This window comes from Chelon labrosus, assembly GCF_963514085.1.
Source record: "Chelon labrosus genome assembly, chromosome: 3".
Classification (NCBI taxonomy): domain Eukaryota; kingdom Metazoa; phylum Chordata; class Actinopteri; order Mugiliformes; family Mugilidae; genus Chelon; species Chelon labrosus.
The window spans coordinates 10,613,653-10,631,875 of record NC_140339.1 but is presented as its reverse complement, the minus strand read 5'-3'; the positions used below and the strand labels follow the sequence as shown (position 1 = coordinate 10,631,875).

The window sequence follows — 18,223 nt, the reverse complement described above, 5'->3', positions numbered from 1 at the left end:
TAGGTGTCACCCGCCTGCCTCAGCTCTAATTATTCTCCACCTCTTTGCACATTTTAGGGTTGGAGTTGGGCCGAGTCAGGCGTTGCCAAGATGGCGGCAACCGGAGCCACCGTACAGAGCTTCAAAACTGCTCTCCAGGAATAGTATGTGTGTAGTCACAGAGTTTCTCCATCTTTTTGTACAGTCAGTGACATTATTTTTTTTCTTTCAGTCTGGTCTGGAAACTTTAGAGGCTAAAATGGATTTAGGTCAGCTGTAGTCATGTGGCCGGTCAGGATTATTTTGTCGGTGTTTCCATAAAGAAGTACATTGGTTGTCTCATCTCTGTGATTAGGTTCATTGTTCAAGTACTGGGGGACTCAGAAAGCCTTGCAGCCTTGCAGCTCTTCACCAAGTAACGATAATGACAGCCTCCAACAACCTTAAAAGCTGTAAGTCAGCACTTTCGCCTGATAGCCACGTTTTCATTTCAAATCCGAGCCGGTGCTGGAGCAGAGCCAACAGCAATGAAAAACACATCATCATCATCCCGACGCTTTCTGGCTGCAGTGTAAATTACCAGATGCCAAACAATTATCCGCATTTATAAAGCCACACAAAGACACAACTGTAAAAAAGCACTACCGTACCGGAAGCAGGTACATGGGATAAACAAAAGCTCGAAGTATGTTTGTTGATGAGGGATCCTGCATTACAGAACACATCCCAGCAACACTGGACTCAGTTTGATGGATGATTCACATCTAATACACGAGTATACGCCACGAGAATTAAAGATGAACGACGGTGGAACGTAAACTTGAGCACTGATGTGACCTATTCAAGGTGAAACATCGGCTTCTTGTATAAAAGAAAACTGGCCGCTACTGCGAGATAACTAAACAATGTGACTTTGGAATGAATCATACATTTATTAGAACCGTATGCAAAACCACATTCCAGATAACAGCTAAAAAAAAAAAGATAAAGACAATAAAGCCCACGGGAAAATCTGTTTCTTTAGCATTCAGCTCGCATAAAAGGACTGCAGGCAAGGCTTCTCTTGATTCTATGGTTGCGTTTAAATTATTGAGATTAAAATAATGAAATTAACTATTTAGAAATGTAGCGTAGCATACTTATTATATTATGTCTTTAGTTAATAAGTATTTAAAGCCATAGGAATGTAGGAAGCCATAAAACATGCAACCTTTCTTCAGTAACCAGAAAGTTCCCCACGTTGGCAACTGCCAGCTCACAAATAATACGTGAAATCTCACTGTTAGTCTAACATGAATGGAAGGATTTATAATAGCTGGCAGAAGCCTCTTTTCTCTCCCGTGAATGAGAAAACAATTTAAAAGAGCTGCCAAGGCAGGATGTTGTTAGTGCAGAATTAGTTTCATATAAGTAGCTTTGCATCATCTGGAGTTGTGATCCTTCTTGACTGAGACACAAGAATGAGGCACAGCTGAAGGTGAGCCAAGCTTTTAGACACGTACACCGATCAGGCATAACATTATAACCACTTTCCTAATATTGTGTAGGTCTCCCTTGTGCCTCCAAAACAGTCGTGACTCATCAGAGAATGGACATGGGCCTTCTGAGGGTGTCCTGTGGATGTTGTTAGTGGGGGGATTTGGGTCCTATGGGTTGAGAGGAGGGGCCTCTGTGGATCATCCCACAGATACTTGATCAGTTTGGGATCTAGTGAATTTGGAGGCCAGGTCAACACCTTGTGCTGTTCTTCATGTTTTGTTTTGTTCCTAAAGCGTTCTTTTTGTGTGCATCCTGTTGGGGATGGCTGCTGCCATCAAGGAGTGTCATTGCTATGAGGTGGGGGTGCCTGGTCTGGTCTAGGTGGGTGCTACATGTCTAAGTAACATCCACATGAATGAATGTCAGGTCCAAAAGTTTCCCAGCAGAACACTGAACTGTCACAAGACGGTCAATGTTATTTACTTCCCCTGTCAATGGTCATAATGTTGTGGCTGATCGGTGTATGTCCAGATATATTTAAAGAAACTTTTTCTTGGCTTTGTTTTGTGGGCATATTGCACTGCAGCAGACGAATCGTTTTAGAAAGAAAACAAAAAAAAAAAGCAGAATCAAACACCAGTGGTCCAGTGGTGCTAGGGCGAGGTCAGAGCGGGTTTTCTTAAAATGACACTGTAAACAGGTCACACTGTCTTTACACTTTGCTCACTGCCGTCATTCTCTGAGCAAATTTGCCCATCAGTAACCTTGCCCACTATAGATCTCACCACAAAGGAAATGAAATACGTGGTTTGATGTCTCTGCTCTTTGAAGCAAACGTAATATGGAACATCACACTTCACCAGAAAATAAAAAAATAAATCCTGAAATCAGTGTCAGAGACAAAGAAACGGTGACACGTGACTTATCGGATACACACAGGTGGGGGAATAAAATCACTACATGTAGTTTCCATCTTTATACACCCTGTCCGTCGTAGGTAATTGACATGCTGGGCAGTTTTCTGTGTCCTTCTGATAATCTGTCTTGTACATGCCTGCCTGGGATTGTTACAGTAAGGAGGTGTCAGCCTCCCACCGCCGCTGCCAAGCTCTATTCATAGCTGATTAATAGTGTCATTAGTCTCTGTGCCAGAGGTAATGAATTACTGGCATTAAGGCTTAACGAGGAAGGTTACTCTAGATCTGCATAATAAATCTGGGTAACCCGTACACAAAACAGTCCGGACAAAGACGTGCATGGCGGAGCATTCGTCTTAATCTTCAATGGAAGTAAAAGCCGCTCCTGAAATAATAAATAAGTTCTGATTAAAGCCCCGCAACTTTTTGTCTTGTGCTTCTAACGTCACAATCCCCGTGAGCTGTAAAGTGGTGTTTTCATCATCTGGTCTGAGCACGCTGATAAGAGAGTCCACCTGAGTGTGGCTCAGACTATGCACCTCAACTAAGAGAGCATAAATCTACTGAATGCAGATATCTGCCAGAAGCACCCACAGCGGTGTAACTACAGATAGCCTTTTCAGAGGGAATTCAGCAGGCCATGCCAGGCTCTCGCTAAATGGATTTTCTCAGGGCTGGTCTCCATGTCTAATGCGGTTCTGTAATGACGGTCGGCGCAAGAGACAGATGTAGCACAATGCTAATGGTCCATTACTGAGTCACCACTTTTATCTGCCACAGAAAGGAAGAATGAACAGAGCAGGAAAGAACAATATACTCTCAAAAAGCACAGCCAAGGGGCTTCGGAGAACCGGCACAAAGAAGACGGTCAATTAAAACTGTCAGTCTGCGGCAGGCAGCGTGTCATACCCTCCCCTCCTCTCTCTCATACGCCGTATCTTTGCTTGACGATTGTTATAGAGAAATCAGATGTCCTCTTCCATTAAACTGTTCGTACGGTTCTCGAGTAAATGCAACTCGTCCTACAATCCCGTTCTGCTCCCTCTTTTTAAAGATGAGACGGGAAAATCCTGGCAGCTCACGACGTCTGAGCGGCTCCTCAACGCTCAAAGAAGTCAGAAAAGGGAGGACAAATGTTTCAAGGCAAGACAAAGTGAGAGGTGAAGAGAGGAATGAGGGGGGCGCAAGAAAAACTCTGACCAAGCATTTACTTCTTTCCTTTTTTTTAGTTTTCTTCGGCTCCTTTCAAGCGCCTTGTCAAAAGCAATAACAAACTCCATCTTTAAAACTATTTCTTGCTTTACAAGCAAGGCGACAATAACTGAAAACCAATTACGTAAACAATAAGTAACGCGAGGCATCCATCAACAAAGAGTAAAAATGCTTTTGTGCAGAAGTTCAAATAATTACAGCCCTGCTCATTTCACCACGGGGACACTCCTTGTTAGAAATATAATCTTTGTCTTGGGACCTTTCTCGCACTCTATTGTATCCAGACACCTTATCAGTGGCCAAGGGGAAGCTGACAGAGATTCGGTATCAGATTGCTGAAGGGTGGAGCGTATCAGTAACAGCACACATTCCCTCTCGCTGCGATAACCAGAAACAGTCGAGATTAAAGTGCAGCTTGGATCTCACAAAGGCTTAAACTGACAAGGTGTTCTGACTCTCTGACATAATCCAGGGAGAAAAATATCAAACAGCCTCAACTCTGCTTTCCTCCCTATCACATTTTTAGGGCACGTTATGATCACCGATCACAAAAATCTGGCACGCTACCCATGAGTGAAATTAGCTTTTATTAATTAAAAGAAACACAAAACCTCAAAAAGAAGGAGCTTTCTCCTCGTGACGTCTTGAAATGTTTTTCTGGAACAATCTTCAAGCGAAGACGACGGCACCAGAGGGGGACGAATCAAAGTCCGTCATTACTTTGAGAGGGTAGCCATCGTACGGTCATATATAAAACATTGACTTCAAGCTTTGAATGAATGACTGATGCTACCGCTTTAAGCTTTGTAGGTCAACATAATATACTAACACAACACAGCTTCTCTGGCTCAGTGAGCGCGGATCAACACCGCTGCTCTAAAGGGTTTTGGAGCGGGTCACAGATGTACTTATGTCTCCGCTCTCCCTAAATGCTCCTGTGGCACCGGAGACAAACTGGGATGTGAGAGGACCCATCTGACAGATCCGTGGGACTCCTGGAAGCCGCGCGGCAATACACTAAATGCTTTAGTAGGAGGGAGGCGTTTGTACTTCGAGGGAGGGTCTCTTTATCAGGGCGGCTTAAACCTCCAAACCCCTGCGCATGTTCTTGTTTATCAACTGGAAAAAGCGGGTCCCTTTGAAACCCCCGCAGCAATTTCATCTCCAATGGCACAGTTTGTTCAATTTTACATTTATCTTGCTTTTCATATCCAAAATCAACATTCTCAAATTCCCTGTCGGCTTATGTAAACAAGTAGAAGGTATGCGTATGGGGGTATATTTTGGATGGGATGATGGTGTGTCTGCGTTTGCATCCACTCGTGGCCCTCCGGCGATTTACTTTTTGGTAATTTGGTTTTCATTAAAAAAAAAAAGTGACAATCCCTGCTCTGGGTTCTCAAAATAAACACTGAGCTGAGGGAGGTTAACGTGTGGGAATGTGTAAAATGCCAGTTACGTCCTGCGGAGACGGAAAAACCCAGAGGAGAAGATCCGCGTATTTCAACTCCGCAGAGAAAAACAAACGCCCCTATTTGGAGATGGTGGCTGTAATTGAAAGGGGCCGTCAATAATTAATCATCTACTGTGTGAACGCAGAGGAGCCCTGCACCATCAAACACGTGTAACCCCCTTGATCCTTGAGCCGCTGGTGAGTTAATTTGGGTGTGATTGCTTTGTACTCTTCAACACCTTGCTTATTCACACACACACACACACACTTGAGGAAACATGAACGAACATGAGGCCAACATCTGCTCGCCCAGACTCCGTATGCAAATGAACATGCGTGACTACAGTATACAATGAACCCCTCCCACCCCCGTGCATGCACACACACACACACACACACACACACACCACTTCCCTTTCCACGTTTCAGCTGTGCATCATATGCATCACATGCTCCACATGCTGGCTAAGAGAGAGGGGACCGAGGCCTCTTGGGTTCGCCTTTCAAGGCAGATCAGAACAACCAGCCATGCTGCACATCTCCTGAGCATTTCATCACCAATGCCCAGGACTGGAAACAAGCTTTCTGCACAGCCTGCCTTTGTATCTTATTACCTTGGAGGTGCACAAACACAATTCAACCTTTCTAGGGGAACGGAGCAAGCCCAGAATGAAGTAATTGATTTCCAAGGAAGCTCTGTGTAACGGCGTGTGTGTGTGTGTGAGTATACATACTGTAGCAATATTTCATGTATAAAGTGAGTGGAGCTGAACAACTAAGAAAGGCTAGGAAAGGTTAAAAGGGATGTTTGCAGAAGTGAGAGCAGCTGAATCCCCCCAGCTAATCAAGACTCCCACCAATAAAGCGACCTCCCCGGGTTAGACCCACTGAGGAGCAGCCCACGCCAGCGAGCAGCAGGACGCCCATAACCCACTGCGATGTTACTCACTACTCTACTTTTAGCTTATGGAAACTGGGAGGCTCAGCTGAGTGATGGGGCCGAGTGCAAACAGGAAAAATAAAAGCTCCGGCTTTGGTGGCGCCACTCACAGGGGTCAGCTGCCTGCAGCGAAGGGAAGGGTGTGAAGGGAAAGTGTTGTTTTTGTGCCATTTGGTACTCCCAATTACAACACCCAGAGGACTGTCCACGTCCAAAAACATCAGCTCGACATCCTGGATGAGTGTGTGTTGGAGGAGGACAGCGTTATATCGTAAATAAGGGCAAGTGTTAGTGAGGTGCGTGAAACCGACTGCAGGGAAAAATCAGATCCCTCACACACACGCGTTTAAATCTGGTTTCGATAACGAGACTGACCTTTAAAAAAACAGAGCTGACGTAGGTACTGAAGGCTATTTTAATCCTTTTTTCCCCTCTTAACTGCGCAAAACATGAGCAAAATAGGCACCCATAACATTTTGCAGTTAGCGCTTAGACGACAGACCATTTATAAATGAGGCAAAAGCCTTTCACCACGGTTGAGTAAATACAACCCATAGCAAAGTTCAGCCCGTGCTGTGAGAGCCTCGGCTTTTAAAAAAACGCACACACTGACACACGCACACACACGCACACACGGGCACGGCACAATCCCCGAGAGAGAGCGAACCACAACACAAACACTTACTTCGCCATCAGCGGCGCACAAACAGCAATTTGGTGAAGGCTGATTTCAGCTCTTCACAATCAATTTAGGCACCAATCCCTCTGATCAGCTTCCTGCAGCCTCCGGGGGGGGAAACACATTCACTAATCGCCCCCCACACAGTGTATATATGTGTGTGTGTGTGTGTGTGTGTGTGTTTTTTTGTCAAGACACTGTGAGCACAATTTAGGGCTTTTCTCCCCCAAAATATGAATCTGAATATACACATTTACATACGATTAATATTCTACATCAAATGCCTCTGATTTGTTTTTATACTGCCTCACAAGTATTTAAAAGTACGACTAAATAAATCGACCAATAGCATAATAAATCTCATCACTGCTAATTAAGATAAGGAACTTATTATAAAGGCACCAGCAGCCACAACAGGTGAATCCGATGTTTATTGATTTCTGAAGGTAACTCAATTTCATCCTCCTCTTCCCCATTTTGGTAATTGTTCTGAAAACATCTCAAACATCTCCACAGAGGTGAACCAGGAGGAGCTGCCGCCACACATTCTCGTCACGCGTGCAGCCACCGGCGTACAGCGGGTACATGATGACAAAATAAAGAGAGCCAAGGCGAGCGAGGGCGGCCTTGGCGTGATGAATGCAGACCCAAATGAACGACGAGAAACCATTTACTCGGATCAATCTGTGAACATAATTGGTTTGCGTCTCTGTGACCTCCGGCGGCTCCCGCCACGGATAAACGCCGTACAGTGAACGGAGTGTGAACGGAGTGTGACCGTTCGCGCGCGTGCGTGACGTGTTATTTAACCGTCGCATTCCCACCACTGCTGCCTGCCGCCGGAGGTACACGTGTGACGCGGACCACGGCCGACCGAGAACGCGGGAGGGCTGCGGCCCCGCGATGTGCTGACACATTCACATGCTCACAGCGTTGCACGTCTCCTGCTCCTGCTGGCCCCGCCGTGACCCTGCTAGCAGATGATGAAGCGCGGCGTATTCCCCGAAGCAGGCCCGAGCTTTTATTCAGTGCCGGTGGAGTCTGGCTGGATGGAAGGGTCTTTTAGCAGCCTATTCTCACTTCTTGATTTGAACAGGGAATAAGGGTGGCGCTCCGACTGCAGTGGAAGGATTCCCCCCCTCATCTGTGACACGTCTGAATGATTATTTTACTGCTCTGCCAACTCCACCGAAACTCTTTCTTTGTTGTTCAATCATGATCTAGTTACATTTTATATTACACAGTTTCATAATAATAAATTTCTTTTCCTCAACAGTAGCTCGAGCCGCTACGCTACACTGACAGCAGCGTGGAGGACAGCAGGGACCTCCTTTTAAGTGCTTTATCTTCCTCTTCGCTTTCAACCGAGTGTCTACTCAAGCTCTTCTTGATTTGCGTTAGAAGAAGAACACAATAAAAGCCTCGGCATCAAGACACATTTGTACACAAAACCCTCGCATGTCTGCACACATCCACAACAACGGATCCATGGGGCTGTGTTCCCATCTCTCTCGTGCAAGAGTACTCCTTGTGGATATAATTACTGCTTGTGTTTAAACAAGGGCTTCAATATTTGAGTGTCTGTTTGTGTTATAGTTTTGCTGCAGATGGGGGAAAAAATATGAACAAATACTCACTCTTAAGGGTTAGTAGGTGGAATAGTTTGTAGCTTTCAGAGTGTAAACAGAATTGCTTCTGGCTAATGCTATCTGTCCACGACGGCTTCTATCAGCCGGGTTGCGTTCAGTTTACATTCAGCACAGACTTCAGTATTGTCTTTGGTCTGTACGTGTATTTTTCTTTGGCAACCGGTTTCTTACAGGCTAATATTTTATTTATTTCATTTTAAACAAGGGGAGACGTTGAAGGTTTTCTTTCTCTCCTTCTCCGTTACAAATTCTGCCGCTCTGCACAAGGCCCTGCGCTTCCTCTAATTGGTTCACCTTCACAACTTTCACAGGCTAGGTTGAACTTTACCTTCATTTGGTTTCATGTGTTGTAAATACCATCTAAATAAAGCTTGCGGTGGTTTTCTTGGCCTCGGGTTAATTTACGAGGCACAACCTTTATTAGGTGTTAACTATCCGAGCCCGGATCAAAGTGAATAATGTTCACTGGTTAAATAATCCGTTTGTTTTTTTTACATTTTTTAATAATGCCAAGTCTTCTCCACATGCAGCCCGTGTCATTTCACGGGGATGCCAACGTCTGCTGTAATTAACTGATATACTGATGAACTGCACTAGCCCTCTCTAAATAGCCCATCCGCTGCCACCGACGCTGCGTCAAGCCAAAGCTGTGGGGACACATGTCAGTGAATCATGCCAGCACTCCCGAAGACAGCACTCATAAAAACACAGAGTGATGGAGTGGCAGGGAAAGCAGGGGGGACACGGCAAGCGCCCAGGCAGTGATGAGGCATCTCCATCTCTCAATGGGGGTCCGCTACCTCTGATCTGAGGGGAGGACGGGACTCTTCTGTTTGGTGCCACAGGCCTACGAGCGGGCGGAGGGGAGACTAATGGCAGCATGGTTGGGGGGAGGGAGAGGAGAAGATGAAGGTAGCGGAGGAGGAGAGAAAAGGAAGGTGAAACAGATAAAAAAGCCCGGGAAGGGATTGAGCAGGACTGCTTTCCTGTTTAAGCTTTGGATTTTTAACAAAAGCTTGAATAAAAAGCATTTGCATCAGAAAGAGTGTGTCACATTTCTTTCATCATAAAACGACCTGAATCACAGCTAGGAACGTTGGTCTGCAGGATAGAGAATGCTAAATTCATGCAGCCATGTCGCACAGCGTCAAGGCAAAAACTGACGCAAAGTTGTTTACTGTAATTTCTCCCTTTAATTCATCTCTACGAAACGCGCTCGCAACAGTCGAAAATGTCACATTAGAGCACTGAGCCTGTGCCTACAAAACAAGCTTCCAGGCTCTCTAGCGAAGTACTTGGTTTGGGCACAAGGAGGCAAAATGTCAAAATGCTATTCATGTGGGCTGGAAATTACGAAGGGAACAAAGGAGAGATGCAGAGACAGACAAAGTATTTCCATTCTGTAGCTAAAGCAGCTTACGGAAGAAAAATAAGTGTTCACATGCAAATCAAAGTGCATCTCGAATTTATGCGAAAGCAAAAAACGCACACTTAAGGGCAAACTGCGGAGAAGTGCATCTGCTTCCATTTTGTTTTGTCAACGATAAATGCAGATCCGTCTGCATTTTATAAACCAAGCCATTTAGGTGCTTGAATCTTAAACTTGCCATTTTTGACGAGTGGGCTTCTAGTGGGAGCTGCCATGCCGGTACGGGAGCGTGGATTCTTTTCATTATGTAAATGAAAATACTAAAAGATGCAGGTTTTTTTTTTTTTCTCCCCTCTTATGAATTGCTTGTTCTGAAACAGAAATGTCATACGCGGCTCTCCACTTGTCGAAGTCAACAATGCTATTCTAAATCTAATCTAATCCTAACAATGAAATACTTGTTTTAGTGTGTCCACTTATCAAACTTCAAACTGCAGCCTTTGTCATCTTTCCATATACTGCACAATCACATAAACAGCTGTTTTTACAAATACAAAGCTGAAAAAAAAAAAAAAATGTGACCAACATCATCTCTGAGCTGAAAGTGACATCTCCCACATTACCGTTCATAAACACTTCACATCATCACGCTTCTGGAAAAAGGATGCACACCGTCTACAGATGACATGTGACGATAATCCCTTAAATAGTACATCTTCTGCAGCTGACTAACTTTCCACACCATCAGCGTTGATAATAAGGTGTGCATATCAAAACTGCCAGCTGGGAATCATCAGGGCGGCCATTAGCGGTTATATTTATAGTTGGGTGAGGAAAGGATGGGCTGGTCTGCTGGGAAATTGATAAAAGCTCGGCACATGTTGAATCACACACACAGCGAGAGGCCTTAACTGATTATACCAGACACCTTTTATCTAACTGCTGCATGTATGAGGTGGAGTTTAATGATTTAATGCAGAACATTTGTCTGCGTGGGGAAAAAAAAAGTACATATTAATTAAAATTTAACTAATAAATTGAAGTTTTGTTCGGAGACAGAGCGACAAAAAAACTTTGCTGTCACTTTACTTTTCTCTGACAACAGGTAATGAGTTACAGCGAAAGCAAAAACAGCCACGCAAACGTCCAGAACTTCCAGAAGACGGCTCGTCTGGATGTGGCAGCATTACAAGCGACATTAAGAGGCACTTACTCGGGCTGCATTACACTGGGCAATTAGCTCCCCTTGAGGTCCAATTTTGGCATTTGAGCTCCTATTTACCCACATCTGTTTGCAACTAGTTGACCCATATTGCACATGGCTGTGGAATGCCCAGGAAAACTGCTGGAGACTGCAATCTGAGAGCCTATTTTTGACCTTCGCTCCAAACCGCAAATCTGCATCGCTGAGGCAAGGCGAAAAACATGGGGGAAAAGCTGAGTTTTTATTTTACACGCCAACTCATCGTCAAGAGTTTACGGCCACTTGTATTGATACAGAGAGCATAACACTATAAATAACTGCCAAAAGGCTATACATATGCTAACAGCTGACAGCTGACCTTTTTCCATTCCAAACACCCGCAAGTGGGACTCGGTGGAGCTACATTTAACTGCAGCTGGCAGCGTCAAGATGCAAAGATTATGGACGCTAATGAATATTAGCCAACTTGCAGCCGCTGGGTATTCAGATGCAGTTCGCCCCCATTGATTTCCCTGTTGGGTGAAGACAACTTTATCCCTGTGGCAAGTCCCTGGCTTATCTCCGCCGACTGCAAGGCAGCCGACAGACAGGGTGTTTTCCTGGCTTCGTTTCAAGCCTGGCAGGTGTGAGCGGGATACCTGACTGCGGCGAAACACACAGGGGCAGCAAAGAGCAGAAGGAGCATTTGTGAAGTGGACAAAGATGTCCAGCTGTGAATGTGAAGGGGGGGGGGTAGCTATATTGGGGAGGGGGGGGTATATTGAGCAGAACACAATTAACACAAAGCCCAGTGTGTTGGATTATCGCAGGGAGCAGATGGCGGTGAAAGACAAGGAGACGGAAAGTGAGAGGAAGTCCAGAGAAAGGTGACAGATGGCCGCAGAATTGCATGTGTCCATAATCGGCGGCACAGGAGGAAAGAGAGGAGGACACAGCGGAGGAGAGACGCGTCTAAGGGGAGAGATACAAATCTGCTCACAATTACATTCATTTCGAGCTCAACATCACAGAGCCGTGACCGCAAAACACAAATAGCTGTAGAAAATGGGCTGATTTCAAACATGTTCTCATTGATTCGCCATTCTGAGTTGCGGATTGCACCTTTGAGAGGGGAAATTACCTCGACGCTGGCGAAGAAAGCGCTCGTGGACGGCGCCGCGCTGGATGTGTTTGTGTTACAAACGCGCAAAAAGTCAATAATTTACAGAAAGAATTAACAGAATCACTGCAGCAGCTTCACTTATTTTCTAAATCCATCATCTGAGGCTGAGATGATGACTGGATAATGAACTGATGGATAAACGGGAAGCTAAAAAAAAAAAACTCTGTGGGGGTAAGTGTGTTTGGATTAGCATTACTGTGACCAAGACAGATGTACGCACTCGGAAAAGTAAGAAGGGAAAAGATTCTCTGTGATATTTATGGATTAAACAGATTAATTTCTTCAAAGCCTCGCTCAGGGCAGACCCCATGTACAAGGCCAGCTGCCTCAGTAATTCATCCCATTCATCTTTAACTCGAAAAAAAAAAAAAAAAAAGAGGAGAGACTTGGGGCCATGTAAAGCAGCAAAATCCTTATCAATGGCATCAAACACAAACACACAATGAGCTGCAGGTCATCATTATTTCTGACTTAATGTCCTCCGATGCGAGGGAGTGACACAGCTGGAGGTGCCACTGGTTGGACGCCGCTTTGCTAATTCATTAGCCACCTGCTTCGAGTGAGGGGCAGTGCACGCTTGATTAAATATTTGCCTCGTCACAACGGGACAGTCTGAGCCGACAGTAAACTGGTATTGATTCTAATGTAAAGAATACACACAACGAGCCCTCTGATATCTGCCGTGTCATTTTTTTCCCCTCGCCATTTTTTAACCGTTCCTCCGTTTCATGTTTACGACGCCTGCTCAGAGAAAATGTGTTTATCATCTTGAATTCCTCGCTGTTGTCTTGCATCGTTGAGAGGTTTTAACTCGCCCCACGGGTCAGACTGTGATTATTACGACTGTGTAAATGATCTCCAATTTAAGTTGCATTTCATTTTCTCCAACAAATGGAATTAAACCTCCCCAAGAACTAGGATTATTTTCTACATTTGCTTGTAGTTTTTCCAGGACTATGTTTTTTTTCCTTACGCATGTCTACCCACCGTCCTTGGTGTCTGCTTTAGCTGCACTCTGCAGCTCCTGGGAATTCATGTTCAAACCTCTGCTTTGGCTTTAAAGAGAAAGCTTGCAGCTCTGCAGTTGTTCTCACTTTACCGGCGCGTTTTTAGGCGGAGCGCCTCGCTAAAAGACGTCCGACGGATACGGCATCTTTTCATACGAGAAGGTTAAATCGACGCAACATTTCTGTGACACTAGATGTGGAATGGAAGTGTGCAAAGCGAGCGTCATGTGACCCAGATATACTTCTGTTCCCTTTGAGTCACCTCTGGTTTAACGAGATCTCAGTGGTTTCAGTTCACTTCTCACAGTTTCGCAGATGTGCACAGCCTCTAGCATACAAATAAGGTAAACTGCTGAGACAGAAGAAGACCCTCCCTTTTAGCTACCTTGTGTTTCATAAGCCCTTGTTGAAAGAGGCGGTTTTCTGATAAAAAAAAAAAAAAGTCAAATAAGTGTGAAACGGCTGCAAACCAAATCTAAAGCTACTCTCCCTGAGCAAAAAAAATGTCATATTCTGAAGCAGGATCTTATCTAGCTAAGTGTCTGGTCTCAGTGAGTGGCGTACCATGATCCAAGATGATGAGCTGGGCGCTTGACTGGATGTTTCCCGCATCGTTTTCTGCAAGGCACTGATAGAAACCCTCGTCTGACTTGACCAGACCCAGAACCTGCAGGTTGTGCTCCTTCTACGGGAAGAAGAGGAGGAAAAAACTCTGGTTATACAACATAGCGCAAACAGCCATCGGTGATTAACCAATGACGTTGGTGCAGAAAAAGGTCGAAATGTACTGTACCACCGCGGCGTCAAATTAACTCACAATTATCTTGAAGTAGTCACTGGGGATGACAGCGTCTCCGTTCTTGACCCATTTGACAGTGGGAGCCGGCGTCCCTGAAACCTCACAGTCAAAGACGATGTCCATGGACTCGTGGGCATAAATGTTGGCTGGCCGCTTGACAAACTGCGGAGGGACTGTGGAATCAAGAGAAAAACGAGGAGTCAGTGGAAAATTAAATGACGCTACAGTCACTGCTAAAAAGTTAAGGGGTTGGGGGGGGGGGGGGGTTGGCAGAAAAAGCAAATAAGAGACAAATGAAAATAAATTTTAAAAAGGTCCGTGTGAAATTAAGCGACCAATTTATTAAATCTAAGCGGGCAAATGATCAAATGATGCCGTGCCTCCTCACTGACTGCAAAATGTCTAGTTAAAAGAGAGTAGAAAGAACAAACAGTATCTGACAACAACTTATCCAGCCATCTTCTGCACACTTCACACAACCGTGACTTTGTTTTCTAGGCAGATATGGTATATTTAATAAAGCCATTCATTGACCTCTGGGTGAAAAAAAAAACTGCTGCTTTTGTACCATTAAAGTGTGTTAGCATACCACTACAGTACTGGCTAAGCTGAGCGCTGGCTGATCTCCCCTAGTCCTGGTAATGAGGGCCAGAAAGGAGTTATTTGATCTTCTGGGCCGATACAGTGCCTCATCAATCTGTCCTGCAACAAGGTCACAGGGAGCGCAGGGCCCAGGCCTCGTCCTCTCTCTATAATTGGACTGTACGTGTCGTGAGAGGAGACTAAGACAAGCCGCGCATGTGTGTACGCATGTGTGTGTCTCGGTGCACAGCGGTCTCTTGATAAGCAGCGACCTCGCGGGCCGCAATTTAAACGACTGTATTGTTAGTGTGTGTGTGTGTGTCGCTGTGTGTCGAGTTTTGCCATCAGCCTCCTGTGCTGTGTGAAAGCTAGTTATTACCATCTTTTTCCTGTGGCTACACACACCAGCTGATTGGATATTAGCATCAGCGTGCGGATGCGGTCCGTTTCTGGCTTTATTCAGCAGAGAAGCAGACTGTGAGGTCAAGTCTTCCTCATCTGCTTGGTGTAGCAGTGGCTAATTAACAGATTAGCCCTTCATCCTGTTGGGATATGTCGCTAACAACAGCGAGAAAACGGAGATCCCCAAATTATAGTTGTCGGCAATTAAAAATGCAAAAGGAACAATCCCCTGTGTACACATTTCTTCAACAGTAATAACCTTATTACACCGAGGCGCGGTGAGGCTACAGCACACATCGGGCTCCGTGACGAGTTTATATTCCTCTGACCTTGAAGTGCACTTTGTCCGTCTGTTCGGTATTTTCATGCTCAACACACGCCGCCAGTGGAACAAAGATGGAGATGCAGCTCGATAGAAGTCGCACACAAAGAGATAGCCCAACGCTATTTCCACAAAAGACTCTCCCTGCGCTCTTATCTAAAAACCCCAGGGGCGAGAGACGTGCGTGTCCTTACGATTTCTCAACTTGTCTCGAAAATGTGCATTTTTTTATTATTTTTTTTTTAATGCGCTCACGGTTATGACTGTCAAGCGTTTTGTTCAATTTCATAAAGGAAATTTTCCACACCTCTCTCTCTCTTAATCTCTCAGTCCTGTGCAGAACATAAAATGTGCCCCACAAAGCTTGGAAAGCAGATGTGATCATTAAAACTATCAAAGCAGAAATCTGATGATGATTTATTTAACCAAACCATCTGAACCTTTTTGCGTGCCGCCCGTTTTAAATATTAAAACTTTGTGAATGCGTTGCCGAGGTGATTGCCATCGTGCAGTCGAACTACAAAGCGAGCTGTGCTTAAACTTGAGTTTGCAAGTCGTAAACTGATGCAGCACTGTTTAATGTTCCTGTCGAACGACCGTGTAGCTATTTTTATATCCTCATTTGTTTAACTTTCTAATATCATACACTCAGGATGTCAAATGGGAGTTCTGTGAAATGATTATGGCAACATGCTACAGAAAACAAACCTCCCTGAACACCACAGATTGAACACATTTAACAGCGTAGGAGTGGCAAAAAATATAAATCTGCACAGCATCTCACTTTTTTTGACTTTAAAAGCGTTTTTCAACCGCACAACGTTAAAGCACAGGTCAAAGCCAAGCGCGACAGTGCCGCCAAATCCCGAAACCGTCCCTCTGCTTGTCTAATGAGCGTCTAGACTTTACTCTGTGACGCTGTGGTGAATATTGACGAGTGACACGCGAATGGAAATGAGGACGGTGATGCTTGAGGACTGGGAGCGCTGTACGTCTGGCGAGACAGCCGCCATGCCGCTCTGTGTGTGTGTGCCTGTGTGCGTTATGGTGTGGTGTTCCCTGCAGGGAGAGGTGTGAGCTGTGAATAATGTGTTTCACAGTGTGATGTCCCCTGGATATTTGCTTCTAGTAGGTGTGCAGCAGAGGCAGGTGGAATCCATGGTTTACTTTGGCGTGTCAGGGAAACGGCGTCGAGACGCCAGTCAGTGTGTGGGCATATATGTGTGTGTGGTTGAGTCAAGTGAATGTTGCCCTGATTCGTGTTTGTTGCTTTATTAATATTTGCTATATTCTGTACATAATTCTTTCCTTCCCTGCTGGGAGTATTTGTATGGATGCTTTTTTTTTTTTATCATTTGCATAATACATGTGTGTGCATGTAAGTACCTACTTATGTATGCAGACATATGTTTCTGTGCGTCAATACTGTCTCAATCTGTGCACATATTCAGATGGGTTTTTTGCAATGTCTTTGCGTCAATATTTGCGTATAGATACGTGTGCGTTAGTGTGTGTGCAGAGCCTCCTATTGAGGTTTGCTGGTGACAGGTTTTGATGGTGGCTGCTACCCCGCGGCTCTCTTTATCTCTCTCTCTTTCTCTCTCTCTCTGTTTCACCACTCTGTCTCATTTCTTCCCCCCTGACTCTTAATCTTCCTATAACTCCCGGTCTATCTCTCCATCTTCAGCCGACCCCCCCCCCCCCACACACACACACACACACACACACACCCACCCACCCACCTCTCCATCTGAGCAGACATGCATCATTTTCTCTAAATGGAGTTCAGACATTTGGAACCTATTGGACTGAGCAATGAGTAGAAACGCCTAAATATACCAGTACGGGGGGGATGGAGGTAGCTCTCAGGACTCAACAGATGGAGACGTGTGTCAATGTGTGTGTGCAGGTGAAAACATATGAATCCTTAACTTTTAAATGTCAATACAACTGACCGCCACATGCAACTTTTAATGGGAAACGTTTGCTTGACTAACAGGTGTCTTAGTCAGTCACAGTCTACTTTTTTGCACGTTTCCCACGACCTGTCTCTTTCACAATTCAGTAAAGACGTCGGTGAGTAAACAGAACTAAACATTTTCATTAATAAACACAAACAATGACGTTACAGAAGCCAAATGCATGTTTTCCTCCAATCTACGGCTCACGGTCACACAGATGCTCCATTCTACCAGCTGGACTATATCTAAACAAACAGGATGACCTGTTTGGGACCATAAATACCGCTCAGTAATGAAAGAGAAAATCCAACAGACCGATACAAAAAAAACAAAAAAAACAAAGGAAATGAAGAAACACGAAAAAAAAGAAAGAGAGACAAAAGGAGGGAGAAGAGCTGAAAGAACAGTTCTTCGGGGCTGGTATTATCTCTCTAGCCTGTAGCTTACTAAAAGGAGCTTTAATGCAGACTTACGCTGACTCCAGTGAACCACTAAAAGAGGGCCACAAAAAGGTCATGTGTGTGTCTTACTGTGAGCTTGTTAAAACAAAACCCCACCGGATTCCTAAAGGGATTCTGGGCAGATTACTTTACTTAAAGCTTCAGTGGTAGCCAGGAGTGAGCAGAGCCGAGGCGTCCTGAGGGAGAAAAGGTCCAGCCTTGATCAACTGGTACTGATAAAAACACACACATATATATATATATATAATTATGTGTGTATCAAAGTCGTGTAGCTGAAGAAAGCAGCCGAAATGAATGAAACGCTCTCATTTACCCCTAAACATTTAGGCCACAACTGTTTTCTATTAAGGCTTAATATGTGATTGTTAAAGCCAAATGGCTCCAAAAAATGAAAGACATTTGCGAGCCTGGCCATCGTCCAGATAGACTCATGAAGGGAAACAATAGTTCTTGGGCAGTCGGGGTTTACTCTGAGGGCGAGTTGAGCTCGGACTGAGCTAATTACCCATCCTGCTCTTCCAAAGATAACAGCTTTACTCTTAATCCAGGCCAAAACAAACAGCTTCAGCAGCAAGGCCGACAGAAAGATGCTTAGTGTTGGCGTTCTTGGTCACTGAGCAAGATAGCAACGTTCTGTTAGAGTCAC

At 44.9% G+C, this 18,223-nt stretch overlaps 1 protein-coding gene across 4 annotated transcripts in view; it reads right to left on the bottom strand.

The window, feature by feature from the left end:
• The window catches only part of neo1a (neogenin 1a), a 159,805-nt gene that overhangs the window by 36,418 nt on the left and 105,164 nt on the right, over positions 1-18,223 (bottom strand). For all 4 annotated transcript variants that reach the window (XM_084541004.1, XM_084541005.1, XM_084541006.1 and 1 more), the window contains exons 6-7: positions 13,868-14,022; positions 13,615-13,735 (exon numbers count right to left, since the gene is read on the bottom strand). In XM_084541004.1, the coding sequence (XP_084397130.1) occupies positions 13,615-13,735; positions 13,868-14,022 (276 nt within the window). The remainder of the gene's footprint in view (positions 1-13,614; positions 13,736-13,867; positions 14,023-18,223) is intronic.